Below are 19,433 nucleotides of genomic sequence, written 5' to 3'. Positions count from 1 at the left end.
CACATGGGGACAGCCATCTTCTGTGTTGGAGTGACGGTCAATCTGCATATTACACTTTCATTACATAGGATAGAGGCCTGGTGCACAGGTGGGGGCCAGCTGGTTTGCCATGAAGGGTGTCCTGGATCAGGGTGGGGGTTCCCTTGGGGCGTAGGGCGGCCTGGGCGAGGGGCCTGTGGTGGTTTGCAGGCTGGCCACGCCCCCTGGCGACCCAAGCGGAGGCCCTGGTATCTGGGATTTATTTATCTTCTATAATTGAAACTTTGTAGCCTTAAGCGGAGCCCAGGGCCGGCCAGAGCAGGCGGAAAGCTTGGCTTCCTCCATTGCCGGGGAAACCCAAGGCTCCTGCTGGCTCCATGACCACAGACATCTTGGCTGGGTTAATTTGCATACTCGCTCCTGATTGGCTGGTGGGCGTGGCTTGTGGGTATAGCAGAGGTACAGTCAATTTGCATATTACTCTTTTATTAGATAGGGTATAAGTATTACATTTAATATAAAATGGCAAAGATGCTACTGAGCAGATATTACATTACTTGGTTTTAAAAAAAAATGCACTCGAGCATTTTCAGGCCTCTAGGAGAAAAACCAAAATTTTTACAAATGAATAGTAAAACAATCTTGAAACTAAAAATATTGCATAATTTTTAGGAACAACTATTCCATAAAGTGATCTGCCCAAACTGAGAAGCGCACTATTTAGGTTGAAAGCGATCTTCCTATGTAACAAGCCATGGAGACCACGGCACGCTGATGGCCCTGCTCCCTGCTCCCTGCTGTGGACATCCCCGATACGGGTGGCTCTCACCCCGATAGCGTGGCAGTGAATGGGAGCAGCAGAGACCACATATCCTTCAACAAGTTACACTGAACAATAAATAAATTCTGGTGCAGCAAAAGTATTAGAGTTTCTTTTATGACAAAACTTGGAATCAGAATAGCTCAATGAATCATTTATACACAACAAACGATGTGGAAAGAACTGCTGCTGGTTTTCAGAATGTGGAGAAATGGCTGGCTGGCAAGACAGACGTTCATACAGATATACACATAAACACTTTAGATTATCGTGATATAGACTGACATAGCAGTCTATATCAATGATTCTTTCCACATACATACATGCCTATGAGACTCTACATTGTGAGCCAAGACAATTAAGCTCTTTGGTAACTTTTCCTTTGCATCAAATGAGTTAAACACACCAACAAAAACTAATGGATCTTTTAGAACAAGTGATCGTAAGCTGTTACATGAACGGCGAATTTCATCAAACAGGAAAATTTTAAGTGCTGTATTTGTTCCACAATGCACGGAAACTTGTAATAATATAATTTTAACTGTGCTGTGGAAATATACTAAGTTCCTTCTGAAAACTGGATTCCTTGAAAATAGCTAAGGTCAATTTTCATATTATAGTTATTTCACAATATAAGTTCTACTGAGATGATCTTCATTTGATTTAGCAATTTTTTTTTTAACTCTAGACAACAGATCACATAGTCAATAACAACAGTGACATTCCTCCTCAGAAAGCAGAAAGAACCTGCAAAAAATAGGGCAGTGTTTTGCTTTTTAGGCTGCCAAATAAAAAAACAAAAACAAAACAAAACCAAGAACTAGGAAAAAAGTCTTTATTCAAATACTCTTAGTACAACTAATATGAAAAAAAAAAAACAACCACTAATGCTACACTGCATTAAAAAAAAACTAGAGAGAGAGAGAACGAAAGAAAAGGAAAAATCCCTTTTGGAGTATTTCTAATTTTTTCTTTATAGCAGCCTCAGAAATAATTAAGAATATAAAACATTTTAATACTATCTTCATAAAGGATAATTTTTTTAAAGTTAAAATTCCAAATATTTGTTGTATATAAATGCTGGAATTGCTGTCATTAAAAAAAAAAGCCTCAATAAAATCAGCTTAAAATAAATTTATTGTACAATACAAAAAGTAAGCATACTAGAAAATAAAAGATACATTATTAAATATACAAAGGAAATGAAAGAAAGCTAAATAACACAAATGTTTTAATCCAAACATAAAGATTAAAATGTACAACATTTATGCTAAAAATAAAGTATTTCAAGAAGGATATACATTTCAAATGAAATGTTAATGATGAATGAAAAGAAAAACAAATACGTTGACTTTAAGTGCTTGAATATCAAGAATCAGTAATGGCATGAAACGTTAAATCCAACAGTTCAGCACTGGGGACTTTTCAAGAACTATATTTGAAAAGGTGTTAAAACACTGAAGGGATTAAAATAATGTCGTTAAATCTGGCAAAGATTTCCCCCCTTTTTGCAAAGTAAAGTTGGAGGGCCTATTCACAATACCCCCTGTCTTCCATTTATGCCTTCCTACAAATCTCTGGATGTCCCTCCTTAACCAGATCTACAAATACAGCAGAGGACAGAGCCCTACTCCGCTGGTAAGTGTGCATTTAGCCTTACCAACATAAAAAGGTGCCACAAATGAACAATTTTGAAATCTATACAAATAGGAATACAATATGAAACATTAAATTTTCATTTACAACGTAAAACTAACCTACAAATAAAATAGTAAAATGTAAGAATTTAGAGGACATGAGGGGGGCGGGGGGATAACGCCTTTTTTGCCAACTGTGAATTAAGGCATTCAGTTCCCCAAACCACAAATGGCTCTGGTGAAATGTATACTGTCCCAAGGTCCAGCAGAGGTGAGGCCTTCACACACACTGCTCCCCTGTGGACAGCCATACCAGAAGCATCCAGTGAGAATGTGCATCTGTACATTAGAGGAACATTCAATCCACCATAACGTCCTGGTGAAATCCTCTAAAACTTCACATAACATATAAATACATGACACAAGAAAACTATCAAGTTCTCCTTCTAGATCCCACCCCGGCACCTCCAAAACCTACAAGTTTAAAAATGAATTAACGACCAGAAGCACCTGGGAGCTGTGAGAAACTGGAGAGAACAGAGGTGCATGGAGGAAGGAGGGAGCGTGAATAGGTCCTACAGAACTTTACCATCACTTTGCCAAGACAAATACTTGGAATTCTTTGAAATCAGACTGTGTAGAACCTATAGTTCTTCTCTTAAAAACAAGTTTTGATTCTCAATATTCCATTTTTATAACCAAACAAAAGGATTCAGATCTAATAGATATTTTAGTAGAATACTCACTACCTTCAAACTCAATTAATTTCCCAAGTACTCTAAAGGAGTTCAAATAGAACAAACTTTATGAGATGTTATAATTTGCCATAAAAGATTCATTAGCATTTGTAAAACTATTAGAATAAAATTACTAAAAGCTAAAACCAAGATTCACCAATTTTATTTAAATATAACAGAAAAAGCTACGCGTGTAATAGAAAACAAAACTGTTCAGGTAAACATTTCACTTGAAGACACTCACTACTGCTGCTTCTGGTGACCACAGCTTCTTAGCAGAGGGCATGCCACTATCTTGTACCTGAAATTCTTTGGCTGGAATGTTTAGTAACATGAGACACTCCTGTACATGACAATGCTGACAGAACAGGGGAGGTGCAAAGTAAAAAAGCAAAGACACGACTGATCAAGTGTTTGATAAAATTTTAAATGAATTTTTAAAAATTTAAAGCCGATCTATCACTAAAAATGGCATGACCTGCAAACAAGCCAATTTTATAATCCGCTGTATTAAATCATTTGGGATTATTTTACCTTTTTGTTTTCTTTTTAGCTTAGAAATACTTTTTATTGCCACTAAAGACATCATGTCAATTTTAAGACTGGAAAAGAACAAAATGTAATGAAACATAAGTTCAATGTGTGGGTTTCAGAACCAACAAATTACAAATTTCTATTACTATTTTAAATGGGGTTATCTGACTCTCTAATTAAATTTTTAATTACACCAGGAAATATTTTAAATCCTTTTAGCATTTTTTAAAATAAAGCAAATTTGCTTTACTTACTTATAAATACTTTTTAAAAACTGGCAAAATCTACTTTTTAATTGATTATCTTTACACAAAGAATAAAAGGAGAAAAAGCTTTACGGCTCCAGCAGCAAAGGTCGAGAACAGAAAAACCTCAAATAAATATCTGTAGTATGCAAAAACACTAACGATGTGGGAAGGTCCTGAAGAACTCTGAAACTAGCGCCCACTGCTTTAGCTTTTCTCGCCCAGACTCTCCATTCTATACACTACAGTTGTAGAGATGTCCTCATTTGCCTCAGGTGACACTTTTTTCCACACTGTCTCTTTTAAAGCAAGTTCTTGCTGGAGACTTTCACAGTCCAATGGTCCCAAGGAATGCTAGTTGTTCAAGCAACATACATAACTTATTAGTGCACTTGAGTGAAGAAAGGTCCGAGCTATAAAACGGTATTTTCCAGTGAATGTTATTAAAATCTGCTCACATTTTCACCCACCACCACTTGATGTTAGCCCCGTTACTCATGTTGACGCTCATGCGAGTTTCTACTATGTTGGCTCTGCATAATTTTCATATATTATTGTAAGTGACTTTGATTGGAACTAATGACATGAAAATTTGCCTAGTTTATGCATTAAAATATTTTCTTTCTACCTGTAAGTGCTTCATATGAGCTTCAAGTCTAATTAGGTAATGCTATTACATACATTTTCCATAGGGTTGCAAAGGAATTTAATTAAAACTCAAAACAAGTTCCTTAGTTCAGTGAACAACAATGAAAAAAAAACACACACACAAAAAAACCTTGTTCCTAAAATGTAAGTCCTGACTCCTAATATTAAGTCTAAACAACTAGTGTGTGTGTGGGATAGGAAGCCAGGCACACTAACAAGAAAATAGTACTTACGAGCACCAGGGTTATTGCATTAAACACTTTTTGTAGAAAAATATTTCAACAATAGTGGGTCATAAAACTTATGAGGCTTTGTATGGTGTCTCACTAACACTATAATACCATAATCCCTTCCATTTACATACCCATCCACATCAAAGTAAACTTCATTCCACGACTATATAATTCTAGACAAGTATTAAGAGTAAAAACGGGCTTCTTTTTACAGCATGGAGAGCTTTCTAATGTGTCTTAACAGAATCAATTCCTTAAAATACTGCTTAAAATAGCAAAAACTGGGAGAGAGGAAACCCTGCTGTTAGCTAACCAGTTTCAATTTAAATAAAACATCATTACTTAGTATCTATGAAGTACTGGTCTAGGATAAAAATGTGAACAACTTGTTTTACACTCATTTGCGATCAGTATAGATATAAGGTCATTGCCAATTAAACTAAATTTTATTTAAACTAGTGAATCTCATTTTCTCTCTCAAAAAAATATTGCATAACAATCGAAATAAGAATTTAGCTTACCCTTTGATCGCCACCTTCTCTTCGAGGATCAAGTTTTTTTGCAAAGTGTCTCAAATTATCATAGTTATGGAAATTACACAGAGAAACAAGATCCTGTAAATAAACAGAGCCAGGTATGAGAAATTAGCTATTCACTGGCAACCATTTCTTCATAACTGAATAAATTATACGATGCAGCCCCATTTAACTACTATCTCATACAAAGCACTTCTGCGTGTTGCTAAAGCAACACGATCCATCAAGAGGATTGGAATCTGAAGAAAAAGATATGGATACACGTTTTGAGATCACTGCTTACTAGCACGATCATAGGACTCAGACACTCAAATTGTTTACCTTTCATTTCCTATAAAGTGAGCATTGTACTAACAGGCCATATGAAAGAATTCTTTCAAATAACCATAAATGAAACACCACAAAAATACAAACAAATATTCTAATTACAGTCTATTATAACCTGCAAGCAATCTAGTGTCATTCTCTAATTTTTATAGAAAATAAAAAACTGAAGACAAATCAGAGTTTAATTAATCAAGTGGAGAAAAAAATGAAGACCATGGGACGTAATAAATGTAAATAAGCTAAAATATTAGCAAGAGTTGGGTCACAACATAAAATTCTGATCTAGGCAAGAAGTGTGATAATTTTAAATTGCAGTGCTGGTTTCCTCAAAAAACAAACAAACAAAAAACCAACTTTTATGGATAAAGTTATTCAACCATGCAAGATCAAAGATGATACCATAAACTATAATAATCTTAATTTATACTGCGTTTCAAATTACTCCTCCCAGTTAGTATATTTTGCTGAGCTTTTGGAAATCAAAAAGTAATTACAACCATAAATATTACAATACAAGCATCAAACAAGTAATTTTCTGTGAGGATGTTTCTGTGAGAGCCCCTATGAGTAGAGTGCCAACAACCAATAAACTATGAAAATGAGTAATAAAAAATAGAGTCATTGGATGGCTCAAGTTACGTGATCATTATTTTCGTTGAGAAAACACGCTTACGTGACAGAAGTGAATTCCCTTAACGCTGTTGCCCATCTTGTCCAGAGGGGGGGACCAGCACATCATGCCCATGACGTTTGGGACAACTAGAAGAATGCCCCCAGCAACTCCAGATTTTGCAGGAAGGCCAACCTGAAAATAATTTGAAAAGAAAAAGGAACATTTATGTTAACATTTTAAAATAAGGCAAGTTATTATGTCCAACAACAGCATAAATGGCTTAAAAGTCATGGCATATTTATTTCTATACGGTAGAATTCCAACTTTAAAAATGTTGAGGGTATTTACTAACATGCTTATAATATGGTAAATGAAAGACAGATATACAACAGTTGGGATGTATTTAAATATAGAAAAATTTTGACAGATATTCTAATTCCTAGGCTTATATTTTTATTTTATTCTTTGTGCCGATATTTTCTAATTGTTTTTATTATAAACATGTATTGCTTTTAAGTACAAAAATGATTTTCAACAAATATTTTGACTAGAAAATAATGAGAACTTGTATCTCCTTGAAAGAGTCTCTGTGGTTTAATGTCAGAGAAATTTTGAGGAATAGAGATAAGATGGTAATTCAAGTTAATCCTCTTCAAGACATTTACCTTTACATCGTGCAAAACTTGATAATAATTATGATAAAAGACAAAATTAGTATCATCAGGACAGTGTTCTTTAATGGCTTACTGACATTCAAACAACGAGTTCCCCTGCTACAAGTAATCTTGTATAAAATTAAACTAAACAAAATCACCTGAATGGGATCTACCAATTCACAAGGAATATAAGAGACAGTGAGGGCATCAGCCAGATCTAGATTGTGAGAAACTCTACAGGATAAATGACCCAGTTTTTTCAGCCCAAAACAACAAGAAAAAGGAGAGAAGGCAGGGTAAAGACTATAGATTAAAGAAGAAAAATAAAAAGAGATACACCCAATCATAATTGTAAGGCACTATTTGCAGCCCAAGTCAGAGAGAAAAATAGTAATTTTTATAAGACAGTCCAGATGACCTGAAGAGTGATTCAGTATTTGGATGATATTAAAGATTAAGTTCTCTAACACTTAAGTAGTCTATACTAACCTTGGATATTGGGAATGCCTTAAAGGAAGTGATGAGGTTCTATAAATAAAACTTCAGGTCCTAAAGGACATCTGGTAGACGGCTTACTAGTAACTCTATTCCTTACCAATTCTGTAACAAATTAACCTGACAACAAGCCTCTCTCAAAAATTAATGTACCATTTGAGAAGCAAAGTTCAAACTGCGATTTTAAAAGAACAGTCCAGACTAGTTTCTTGACAGAAAATCAAGATTAAACAATAACTTACATGGAAAGCAAACTGCCCTGAGAAGTCATACATGCCACAGGAATGCATCAAACTCAGTGTGTTTCGCACCGCTTCTGGGCTCAGGACTCGTTCCCCAGTGATTGGGCAGAAACCGCCATTAGCCAGTGTTGCAGCCATCACACTAGCCGATTCACACGTTACCTCAATGGAGCATAGCTAAGAGGAAGCAAGAAACGAATTCTGAAAATCCAGGCTCACATTATTTTTAGTATTGAATTTGACTTCTAAGATAATCTCTTTTATCTGGCATCTCATACAGATCTGAAATGATCCCAAAGGGGTCATTTTAATACAGCTTGACATTCTAAAGATTTTAATTTGGACAACTAGCCCCTTTAAGGTTTATCTGATTTTCCCAGTTATGCGGTCTTTCCCAGAACTAGGCCAGGAAGAGCCAGGCCCTACCAGGGGTGGGCAAACTTTCTGACTCGAGGGCCACCATGGGTTCTTAAACTGGACCGGAGGGCCGGAACAAAAGCATGGATGGAGTGTTTGTGTGAACTAATATAAATTCAAAGTAAAGGAGCGGAGGGGAGAGCAAGAGAACCCTCCGCTCTTTCGGCTCCGCGGGCCGGACAGAACAGCCGAAGGGGCCGGATCCGGCCCGTTTGCCCACGGCTGCTAAGCACTAGTATTTGTAATTGCTCCATGTGACGGTCAGAACTGCTTAGCATGTAATGCTCTCTGTAAGACACACAAACATGATGATTAACTCAACAGGAAAAAAGGAGCCATCACATATTTTTTAGATAAAGCAGTGTAATAGGTACATCTATATGAGAAATTGCCACTTTAGAGGAAAAATGCTTAATTGCCTGACATTTCGCCTATAACAAAGCTCAGCATCCCCATATGGCAACACGCAAAGGACTCAGTGAAGAAAAATCTAAGACAGCTCTAGCCTGGATACATGTGTGCCTAAAGCAAAGTGCTTCCTTTTAACCACCACCACCATTCCAATATTTATTTACTATTGCCCCCGGGTCCTGGGTATACCATGATGGATGTAGAAAAGGAAAGCCCAGTTGCAATGCAGAGTAGAATTTTTGTAGTTAAATATACACAAACTAATGGAAAAAGTTCACCATGACAAACCCAGATTTACCCATAAAACTAAAACAATGAATATGGTTTATTTTATTTTTCATTAACAGCAAACAAAATGGGGGGAAGTAGAGGAGAAAGAGGGCCGGGGAAGAGAAAGAAACTGAGTTCTCAGCTTAGAGCCTTTCTCACTCACACCTCACGATCTACATACAAGAGGCGCAAAGGGCTTTGGAGAGAGCACGAAAGAGTAATTACTCTAGTGACTGGGAGCCACTTTTTTACTGACTTTCACTTTTGCCTATTTATATTAAAGCCTCTTCCCAATTCCCCCGAAACTACAGAACCTAGTTACTATACTGACCCATACAGCAAAGACAAAGGTCGATTTAATCATAAAAGCCTTTCTAAAATAAATGAAATTTGAATTCTAACAACCATTTCTTATTTTACACTTAGTATGAATTGAAGTTTTGTGTCCTAAGGCAATACACTCCTAATAGGAGCTGACGGTGTGGGGAGGATGTCCAGGAAGACCACCTTTAGCTGAGTCTACAGCACAGCAGATGAGGAGTCTGCAGAGTGGAGCTTGCTATTCTAACTGACAAAGAAAACCCACTATGTGACCGCAGAAACGAACGGAGAGACTGCAACTAAGAACCCTCCGTTAACGCCTCCAAACAGAACGGAAAAGCTGAGCACACGGAGTTCCATTTCTAACAAGAAGCCACCAATTGTTCCTGACACTTCTCAAATAAGAACGTACTTACAGAAGGGAATTTTCCCCATTACATCCCGAGTCATGGCTTTTTAGGAGACACACACGAGAGTGTCTTTCATGAGTATATTGTTACGAATGTCAATGGGAAATGTATGTTCTCTTGGCTCAAAGGCAAGATTTCAGAGATACCTATATTGTGCAAAATGATATACCCATTTATTTGTATACACAATTCATATATTTAAAGTAAATTACCTGGAAATAGAAGTCTAATATACCAACCATGTCTGTGCCTTCTGGAAAACACTGAAAAAAAAAAAGAAACACAAAAAAAACCAGAAAGGCAATTAAAAACATACAAACACAGGGGGGAAAATACAGATATTAAGATTAAATTTTAAAATTGTACATTGATGTTTTATTTTAATTGAGAACATTGATGTTTTATTTAAATTGAGCACATAACCTATAAAAGGGTATAAACATGAAATCACGAAGAACAATAAAACAAAATTACATCACATATAGACTTCTAGATTCTAGTTTAACTGACAAATATAAACGGATTCATAATTCATAAGCCAAGTTACTGGACCAGCCACTTAAAATTTAAAAAATCAAGTGTAATCAACAATAGTCAGGCATTTGAGTAAATGGGTGAATGCTTACACAAAATATGCATTAACATAAATAGTCAAATATTTGAATACTGCCAGATACAAATCAATTTAATAACATGAACACTTTGATAGCATAACTCAAGGTTATTTTGTAAAAACTTCTGAATCTTAAATAGCAGGTAATTGTTTAAAATCGATTGTTGAGTTCTTAGCATGTATCTCCATACATTTTATTAAGTAAAAGAATAACTTGAAATAGAACAAAAGTTAAAAACCTTTTTTTCTTTTAAGTAATATCCTATTGCAAAATTTCGATCTCCACTTTCTCTTTCAGACTGAAACCTAGAAGAAAAAATAACATTTGCTTTATTTCTGTAAAAGTATGGTTCTGTAGCTTAGTTTGTATACGCAAGTGCAGTATAAAGAACATGGACCTCATGGTCAAGATGCTGGGTCCGTCCCAGTTCTGTCGATAGGCTTGCTAGCTATGTGGCCTTCGGCAAGTCATTTCAGGGACACCTCTTTCTATCTTAACTTTCTCAGCTGTAAAAAGGTTAAAAAGAGCTAGGCCCTTTCTAATCCTCCTATTTTTTGAATAAAGAAGCTAATAACCAAATATTCCACCATTAAAAGATACTAAAAAATGCAGAATTTTCTAGCTCCCTCAAAAGTACAATAAACAGTCAATTCCAGCTAAGGGAACACATGGAAATTGCACTGAGGGGGCGACATGAAATGGGCCGTACAGCGTTCACTGGGTTACGGATTTCAGGGGGACGCGCAGGCAGCAGCACGAACCAAGTTATAAAGGTATAAAATACAGCATTTCACTGAAGCACAGCCAATCTTCTGACGTATCTGGGGAACGGGATTTATGGAGAAGAGTGGAGAAACATCCAGCTAACAACGGAGGAGAGAACAAGATGGCGGCGTAGGGAAATGCCCGCAGTCCCACAACCACATCAACGTTACAACTAAACTACAGAACCACCATCACCCAGGGAAGTCCCCCAAGTAGACAAGCAAAGAAGAAAGCGCACTGAGACTGGCAGGCGGTGTGGAGGCGCAGAATGGGATGGTCCAGCACCCGTGTGGGCTGCTTTTGTACTCGGGAGGGAGATAGCCTCCGTGGAGGCCACTGGGAGGACCAAGGGGTCCCAAGCCCACAGCAGAAGCCCAGCCCAGAGTCCCAGAGCTGGGGAAGGAAGTCCCTATGGGCAGTAAGAACTACGGGCTGGTTAAAAGGCTGGCACCCTGAACTGAACTTACAAGGTCCCGCTTGCTCTGAGCTCCAGTGCCAGGCAAGACTCTGGGGGGCCCAGACACATACGGGGAGAGACTGGACTGTCTGCATCGGGGCAGGAACGTGAGGGTGGCTTTCTTCCAGGCGGAGGTGCCTCCCTGGTTGCAGGGCTGACTGCCAGCCATTTCTGTTTGCTCTGCCCTGGTGATTCCCTGAGATCCCACCTCACCCATTTTACAACCCCACAGCTTTTGTATATGAATGGCCTGTCCTTTCTCAGGCTAAAAACCTGACAAAAAGCTGCAGCTGGGAGAGGGAGCCACAAACCTATCAAAAGGCACAAGACCCAGCACAAGCACCAGCCTGCCTTGCTTCACAGCTGGGCCTCGTCTGGGCACTTCCAACCCCCATACAAAGAGGAGGAATCTGCAGATCTCTCTGTAGCTCCTGCTGGGTGGCCCCAGGCAGTGGCTGACTTTGCACCTCCCTGGAGACCCAAGAGCCAGTGTACCCAGTGGTCAGAGTGAGACCACACCAGATTACAACTCTTCACATCCATAAGTGACACACTCAGGGGGCAGACTCAGTGAGCACCAAAGCCCCACTGCAGCAAGTCCTGCCCCATAATGGTGTCTCCTGCACAGCAGCTCTCCCACTGTAGTTGCAGCTGGTCCCCACAACCAATTGGCCTGGAGGTCAATTCCTCCCAGTGATACCAACAGCAATCAAGGCTCAATTACAACAAGACTGTGCACACAGCCCACAAAGGGGTGCACCTAGAGTGTCCACCTCAGGTGACTGGGGAGGCTGAGCCACTGGGCCCTATAGGACACCTACTACACAAGGACACTCTATCAACTCAAGGAGACTTAGCAGCTACCCAATACATAGAAACAAACACAGGGAAGCAACCAAAATGCAGAGACAAAGAAACATGTCATAAATAAAAGAAATGGAAGAAAGCAAACTACTGGATATAGAGTTCAAAATCATGGTTATAAGGTTACTCAAGAATCTTCTAGAAACCTCCACGGGACTTAGTGAGACTTTCAAAGATCTTAGTTAGAATGCCAAAACGATGGAAAAGGACCAGTCAGAAATTAAGCATACAATGACTGAAATAAAGAATATACAGGAATTCAACAGTAGACTAGAGGATCCCAAAAATCAAATCAATGATTTGAAATATGAGGAAGCAAGAAACACCCAACCAGAAGAGCAAAAGAAAAAAGAATCCAAAAATATGAAGATAGTGTAAGGAGCCTCTGGGACAACTTCAAACGTACCAACATTTGCATTATAGGGGTGCCAGAAGAAAACAGAGAGCAAGATACTGAAAACCTGTATGAAGAAATAATGACAGAAAACTTCCCCTACTTGGTGAAAGAAATAGACTTACAAGTCCAGGAAGCACAGAGAACCCCAAAACCAAGACACATCATAATTAAAATGCCAAGAGCAAAAGACAGAGAGAGAATATTAAAAGCAGCAAGAGAAAACCAGTTAGTTACCTACAAGGGAGTGCCCATTCGACTGTCAGCTGATTTCTCAACAGAAACCATGCAGGCCAGAAGGGAGCGGCAAGAAATATTCAATGTGATGAATAGCAAAAACCTACAACCAAGATTACTCTACCCAGCAAAGCTATCATTCAGAATTGAAGGGCAGAAAAATAGCTTTACAGACAAGAAAAGGCTAAAGTTCATCACCACCAAACCAATATTATATGAAATGCTGAAGGGTATTCTTTAAGAAGAGGAAGAAGGTAAAGAATATGAACAAAGTAGCAACAAATACATGTCTATCAACAATTGAATCTAAAAAAATCAAACAAAAAATATGATGAACAGAATAAACTGGTGAATGGAATAGAATCAGGGCCATGGAAATGGAACAGACTAACGATTCTCAGAGGGAAGGGGGTGTGGGGAAAGAGATTAGACAAAGAACTTATATCCATGTATGCATTACCTTTGGACACAGACAAGAGGTGGCAAGGGCCTGGGCGGGATGGGAACTGGGTGGAGGGGAGCTGTGGGGGGGAAACCTCTGTAATAATCTCAATAAAGATTAATTAAAAAAAAAAACTTAACAAAGGAGACTAGGACCAAATTATCAAAACTGATAAATGCTAAGAAATATAACAGCTCTCGAATGCCAACAAAATGAAAGCTTAAAGGCATTCAAACAAGCTGCCTTGTTAACGCTACATGTTAGAAGGTTAGCTCTGACATCAGTTTGGGAAAGGGGGAAAAAGAAAGGATGAGTGATGTTATCAGGTGACTACTGTAATGAGAATTACAGGAAGCCTGAATTTAGGTAGTGATGATAGACCCGGAGGGAGAGGTATGACCAAAAATGAGAGCAGTTGTGCAAATCTTCATACTTGATAGGAAAAGAGAAATAGTGTGAAGTCACTCTACCCAGGTCTTAAGGAGGGCAGAGTCTAATGGTGACAATGGGGCAAAGACAAGATATAGAAATAGTTCAAGGAAATATGAGAGCACAGAAGGGTGAGATGAAATTAATAAAAAGCTTCCTGGGAAAGTTACTTAAGCTGATGAATAAAAGTTGGTAAGGCGGACAACCTGAAAACGTTTGCCCTCTGAAACACACAAAGCATCACCTGATTAGAACTCCTGCTAAAAGTGTTTAAACTTTTCCTAACCACAAGGAAACAACCAGACCTATAAAAAACGAAATATCCACTACAGCCATGGGCTAGCTCCAACTTGCTTCTTGTTTTTATAAAAAAGGTTTATCTATATGGCTGCTTTCCTATTCAGAGCAGAACTAAGTGGTTGTAACAGAGACTACTAGTCTAAAATATTTACTACCTGGTCCTTCACAGAAAAAGTTAGGCAATTCCTGCTCTAGAAAGCAAGTGATTGGCACATTAAAAAAAAAAAAAAAAAAAGCCATTTAATAAAATTTTTAAAAGGAAGAGACTGAAGCAGGCAGACTGTTTTACTTTGAAAAGACAAGAGACCATGATTAGTTCCTTGGTTAGTTTATGGCATTTAGAGGACATTTATATATTAACTAGAGGCCATTTTTCATGCGGGGGGGGGGGGGGGGGTGCATGTGTGTCCCTCAGCCCAGCCTGCACCCTCTCCAATCTGGGACCCCTCGAGGGATGTTCGGCTGCCCATTTAGGCCCGATCCCCCAGGACTGCTGGCTCCCAACCGCTCTCCTGCCTGGCTGCCTGATCACACCCTAACCACTCCGCGGCCAGCCTGACTGACGCCTAACTGCGCCCCTGCTGGCCCGATTGCCCCTAACTGCCCTCTCATGCTGGCCTGGTCCCCCCCAACTGCCCTCCCTGGCTGGCCTGGTCCCCCCCCCCCCCAACTGCCCTCACCTGCAGGCCTGGTTCCCCCCTCCCAACTGCCCTCCCTTGCAGGCCTGGTGCCCCCCCCAACTGCCCTCCCCTGCAGGCCTGGTCCCTCCCAACTTGCCCTCCCCTAACTGCCCTCCTCTGCTGGCCCGGTCACCCCTAATTGCCCTCCCCTGCTGGCCTGAATCCCCACAACTGCCCTCCCCTGCAGGCCACCTTGTGGCGGCCATCTTGTGTCCACATGGGGCATGGGGGCAGCCATCTTTGACCACATGGGGACAGCCATCTTGTGTGTTGTAGTGACAGTCAATTTGCATATCACTCTTTTATTAGATAGGATATCACATGTTAAATTAATGTCAAGTGTCGATGGTACTGTAGTTATGTAGGAAAATGCCCTTATTCCTAGGATACACAGGCGAAGTTATTTAAAAGTGAAGTGTCGTGATGTTGCAAACAGTTCAGAATAAAAGTCACCCACATAAATGTACATTTACATATCTATCTATATCTATATCTATATATATAGATATAGATATAAAAGGCTAATATGCAAAGTGTCCCCTTGGGAGTTCGACCAGTTCAATCACTCGCTATGACATGCGCTGACCACCAGAGGGCGGCATGGAACAAAGGAAGGCCCCGGCTGGCAGGCAGACATCCCCTGGAGGGGTCCCGGATTGTGAGAGGGTGCAGGCCGGGCTGAGGAACCAACCCCCACCCCCACCCCCACCCCCACCCCCACCCCCACGTGCAGGAATTTGATGCACCAAGCCACTAGTATGTATATGTGTGTGTGTGTGTGTGTGTGTGTGTGTGTGTGTGTGTGTAGAGATACACATATATTTTTCACTAAGGAGAGAGGTTGATAAAAAGCAGGTAAGAGGAACGGCCCATTATAAAATCCTAAGTCATAAAGCAGACTCACGTTGCATTACTGAATCCAACATATTCATTACCAGCCATCTTATTCAAAAACTGCATCACCTATAAACCAAAATTTAAAAATATCAGTATCAAAAAACAAACATATAAAGAATGTAGCATGAAAACTGAATTCTATATTGCACTTACATAGTCAAATTTTTCAGCATTATTCACTCCTTGCTACAAAGAAATGAGACATGAAAACATTAGTGAAGGTACCACCACATTTAAGTTTTAAATGAATATACTATAAAAATTTCAAACTATCATAAAATTAATATACTGTGCATTAGTACTTTTAAATCTAGGAAATGCTTCTAAAATAACCTAATATTTACATAAATTATATACGTATTTTTTCATTAATACCCATATGTTGAAAATTATCTGAGTTACAAAGGGAATGCTTTATTTTAAGTATAACTTTACCCAACCCAAAGTTATAGAATTTTAAATACAAGTTACTCCAAATCCCATATCTTTCATGACAACAGATAATCTGCTAGACAATGTTAATTTCTTATTTTTAAAAAACTTAAAATAAAGTTTCACCCTTAGAGAAAAAGTAAGTATGGTTTTAAATTAAGAACAATCTACTTATATTTTTAAAATAACCATAAAACAATATATATGAGTTAGAAAAATGAGTTATGTTGCAAAATTAATATTTTAATTCTAGTATATGCAAACACTCTGGATAGATTTTACTAGTGTAGAGAAAGCTCTAATTTTAATATCTCACTTGTTATATAATAAACACTGAACTAAAAAAAACATATTTCAGAGCCTCTAAAAAATGAGCTACGTCTGTATTTAGCATTGTGCCAATTCAGAATATAGAAGATGTATTGTTTCATCGCTTCTATTTCTGACATGTTAGCTACTGCAAAAGTCAATAGGTAAAACCTATGTAATGTAGATCAGTTCAAGTAGCCAAACGGTTGCATTTTACCTCAGCGAAGTTTACAAAGCAGTAAGATGTAGATCTGAAATCAAACGTATTAATTGGTGATGTGCACCCAAAAGAAACAATACATCTCTAAGTTTAAGACAGGTTCAAAATAAAATAATTTGACAACTATAGTTTTAAAAATGAAAAATTTTAACTTTACCTTCAAAAAAATCCAAAACATTACAATTAACATTTTATTAAGGGGGGAAAAAACTGTATGAGAGTATTATTTAATTGAATAAAGGCAGGTTCATTCTCCACTTTATAAGCAGATTAGAATGTGGCTGACAATCTGTGGAATCCTAAAAATCTTTTTATTTAAGAAAGGATGTGCAATCCACATATACAATCAGTAGCTAGGAAGAACACCACATTTATTCATCAAATTAGGTATTAACAAACTTAAACAAGGATAATTTAGCTAAAGCCATATTGTAATCACTATGTCTTTTCTCTAAAGCGTTCTTCTGAGATATTTTAAGTTTTCTTTCCTTATAATACACCAGAAATCAAAATGTAGAAATGTAACTCCAAAGCTGTTCAATGAAAAATAATTAAAAGAAGAAATTACCAACTTCATTGAACTGCTGCAGTTGTCAAAATATTCCATAGTTCCTAATGCTGTAAAATATGTAACAACATTTAAACCACAAAAACCTTTTTAACCTTTGAAAAAGCATAAAAAATAAAAAACAATCCCCCAAAAAACAAATAAAAAGAACGACAACTCTTTTGGATGTCAGCATTTGCATTGTGATGTCACATGAATAATTACTGGTTATACAATTAATCAATGTAAAACAAGTTATATTGAACTTTCATTCTCTCACCTAAGCTGTGCCCTATAAAATTAACACAAATTTTCTTTATTTAGCTGTTTTGTTTAATAGAAGAAAAACCGTTCCAATCCTAGACTATGGTCACCTTCTTGTAGCTTTCTAAAATCAAGTATGATTGACTTTTGTTTCTACGCTTTTTTAAAAGAAACTTTGATATTTATCCATGACTATCATTATAAAAAATTCAAGTAAGCTACTTGAAATATTCTAGACAAATTATGTAAAAAATTAAAATGAAATATTTGGATGGTGTTGACTAGGAAAAGTCTTTCCAAAACTTCCCCGTTTAAATGTAAAAGCACTTGATTAATGTTTATTCTTATTATCTATCCTGGAAATAGCATTTAATGTAAGTCAATAAATATATTTGCCCCTGTATCTCTTGGAAAGACTTCATAAACCCAAACAATCATAAGATGTCATGTTATTTTTATTTTTGAAAAAGTTACTGTGTAAAATTTATTTGTAAAGGTATTAGAAAAAAATACATACAAAATAGAGTAAATACCTCCAAATAAGCAAACGGATGCGAAAATTAAAAATGGTCATAGGTATGGGGGGGGGGGGGGCCTGGTTAGACTCTTCTGTTTATTTTGTGTATGTTTGAAGATTCTCATTAAATATTAAAGCGAAAGTCTATTTGCGAATAATTTCTCATGTTAATTTACAAAATTCATCCTTGAGAATATTTTCTTTACCCTTAAAATAGTATTTGATTTTTAATTAGTTCATGTATCAGTGGATATTTTCTACTACTAGGACGAGTTTAATTCTCTCACTATTTTAAATTTTTACAGATGCACAAGCTGAGAAGAATCACTGACAACAGATGAGAAGGTAGAAACAGGAAAGGTTTTAAAGCAACGTCACAGTACTTTACACATCTATCTCATCACATACAAAAGTCAGTAATCCTCAAAAATTATGCTTGTTGCTGCTACAAAAACTGAGACCCTCTTTCTGTTTTGCTGAAACCAAAGAAGTGGGAACGACCTGGTATTACCAGAGGACCTGCTCCCAGTCTACACGCTTCCCATCCTCACCGCCACTCAGTCCATCGTTCCAAACGCTCTCTTGTTGGTGCCCAACAGGTTTTCAGGACCTGAAGCAGCGCACCATGGTGACATGTGGGACACATGAGAAGTATACCTTTCTTTGGAAAATGGGAGGAAACCTGGATTAAAGGCAGATTAACTTCTAAAAAGGCATATATGAAAACAGATTTGAAAACTGATCATCTAAAGCTTTTAATATGCCTTTTACTCTTGGGGGGGAAAAACCCTATGACCAGGAATATGTTTATTCCAGTTTTAAATCACTGCAGCATTATTAGATATCGTGTTATTTTAATCTTGAAAAGTTATATTAAGTATAGCAGGAAAACTTAAAAAAAAAAATAAACTGGACAAAATATATTCATTAAAATTTTTAATCCACTGATCAAATGACTTTTTTTTTTTAAAAAAATAAGTTTTTATTGATTTCAGAGAGGGAGGGAAAGGGAGAGAGAAAAACAATGATGGGAGAGAATCGTGGATTGGCTGACTTCTGCACACCCCACGCTGGGGATCAAGCCCGCAACCTGGGCATGTGCCCTGACCAGGAATTGAACCTGGGACCTGCAGGCCAACGCTCTAGCCACTGAGCCAAAACAGCCAGGGCTGACCAAAAGACTTTTAAAAAACAAACCACATGGCTTGTTTGAAAAGGTAGTAATCAGACCCTGAGATTAGAAAATTATATATATTTATTTTTCTATAAACATACCTATCAAAGATATTAAAGAATTCACATTCCTTTAAAGAAATTTTATGAATGAAAATTTGATAAAGAGGCAGTGAGTTTTAACACTGGCTGATAAAATATAACTATTATTACTTAGAGTGTTTTTACAGCCTGTTTTTACAACATATTCATGAATTGAATCATATATTATACAATTTAACAGGTGAAAATATCACCGTTAACAGGAATAAATTTAATATAAAAATGACATTCAAAGTCACTGCATTAATCCGTTCTTTTG

The 19,433-nt window shown here is 37.6% G+C and overlaps 1 protein-coding gene across 2 annotated transcripts in view; it reads right to left on the bottom strand.

Moving 5' to 3' along the window:
• Positions 1-19,433, bottom strand: part of GLS (glutaminase) — a 62,438-nt gene that overhangs the window by 18,235 nt on the left and 24,770 nt on the right. Inside the window, exons 8-15 of one of the 2 annotated variants that reach the window (XM_080670278.1) lie at positions 15,764-15,796; positions 15,618-15,676; positions 10,384-10,450; positions 9,744-9,794; positions 7,703-7,879; positions 6,370-6,501; positions 5,355-5,447; positions 1,622-4,306 (exon numbers count right to left, since the gene is read on the bottom strand). In XM_080670278.1, the coding sequence (XP_080526404.1) occupies positions 4,160-4,306; positions 5,355-5,447; positions 6,370-6,501; positions 7,703-7,879; positions 9,744-9,794; positions 10,384-10,450; positions 15,618-15,676; positions 15,764-15,796 (759 nt within the window). In that variant the 3' untranslated portion in view covers positions 1,622-4,159. Of the gene's footprint in view, positions 1-1,621; positions 4,307-5,354; positions 5,448-6,369; positions 6,502-7,702; positions 7,880-9,743; positions 9,795-10,383; positions 10,451-15,617; positions 15,677-15,763; positions 15,797-19,433 lie in introns of those variants that run through there. The other variant, XM_080670277.1, reaches the window with a different exon arrangement.

The sequence above is a fragment of the Plecotus auritus genome (genome assembly GCF_963455305.1).
Source record: "Plecotus auritus genome assembly, chromosome: 5".
Lineage (NCBI taxonomy): Eukaryota > Metazoa > Chordata > Mammalia > Chiroptera > Vespertilionidae > Plecotus > Plecotus auritus.
Note: the sequence above shows the minus strand (reverse complement) of the source record. Positions and strands in the feature narration are given on the sequence as shown.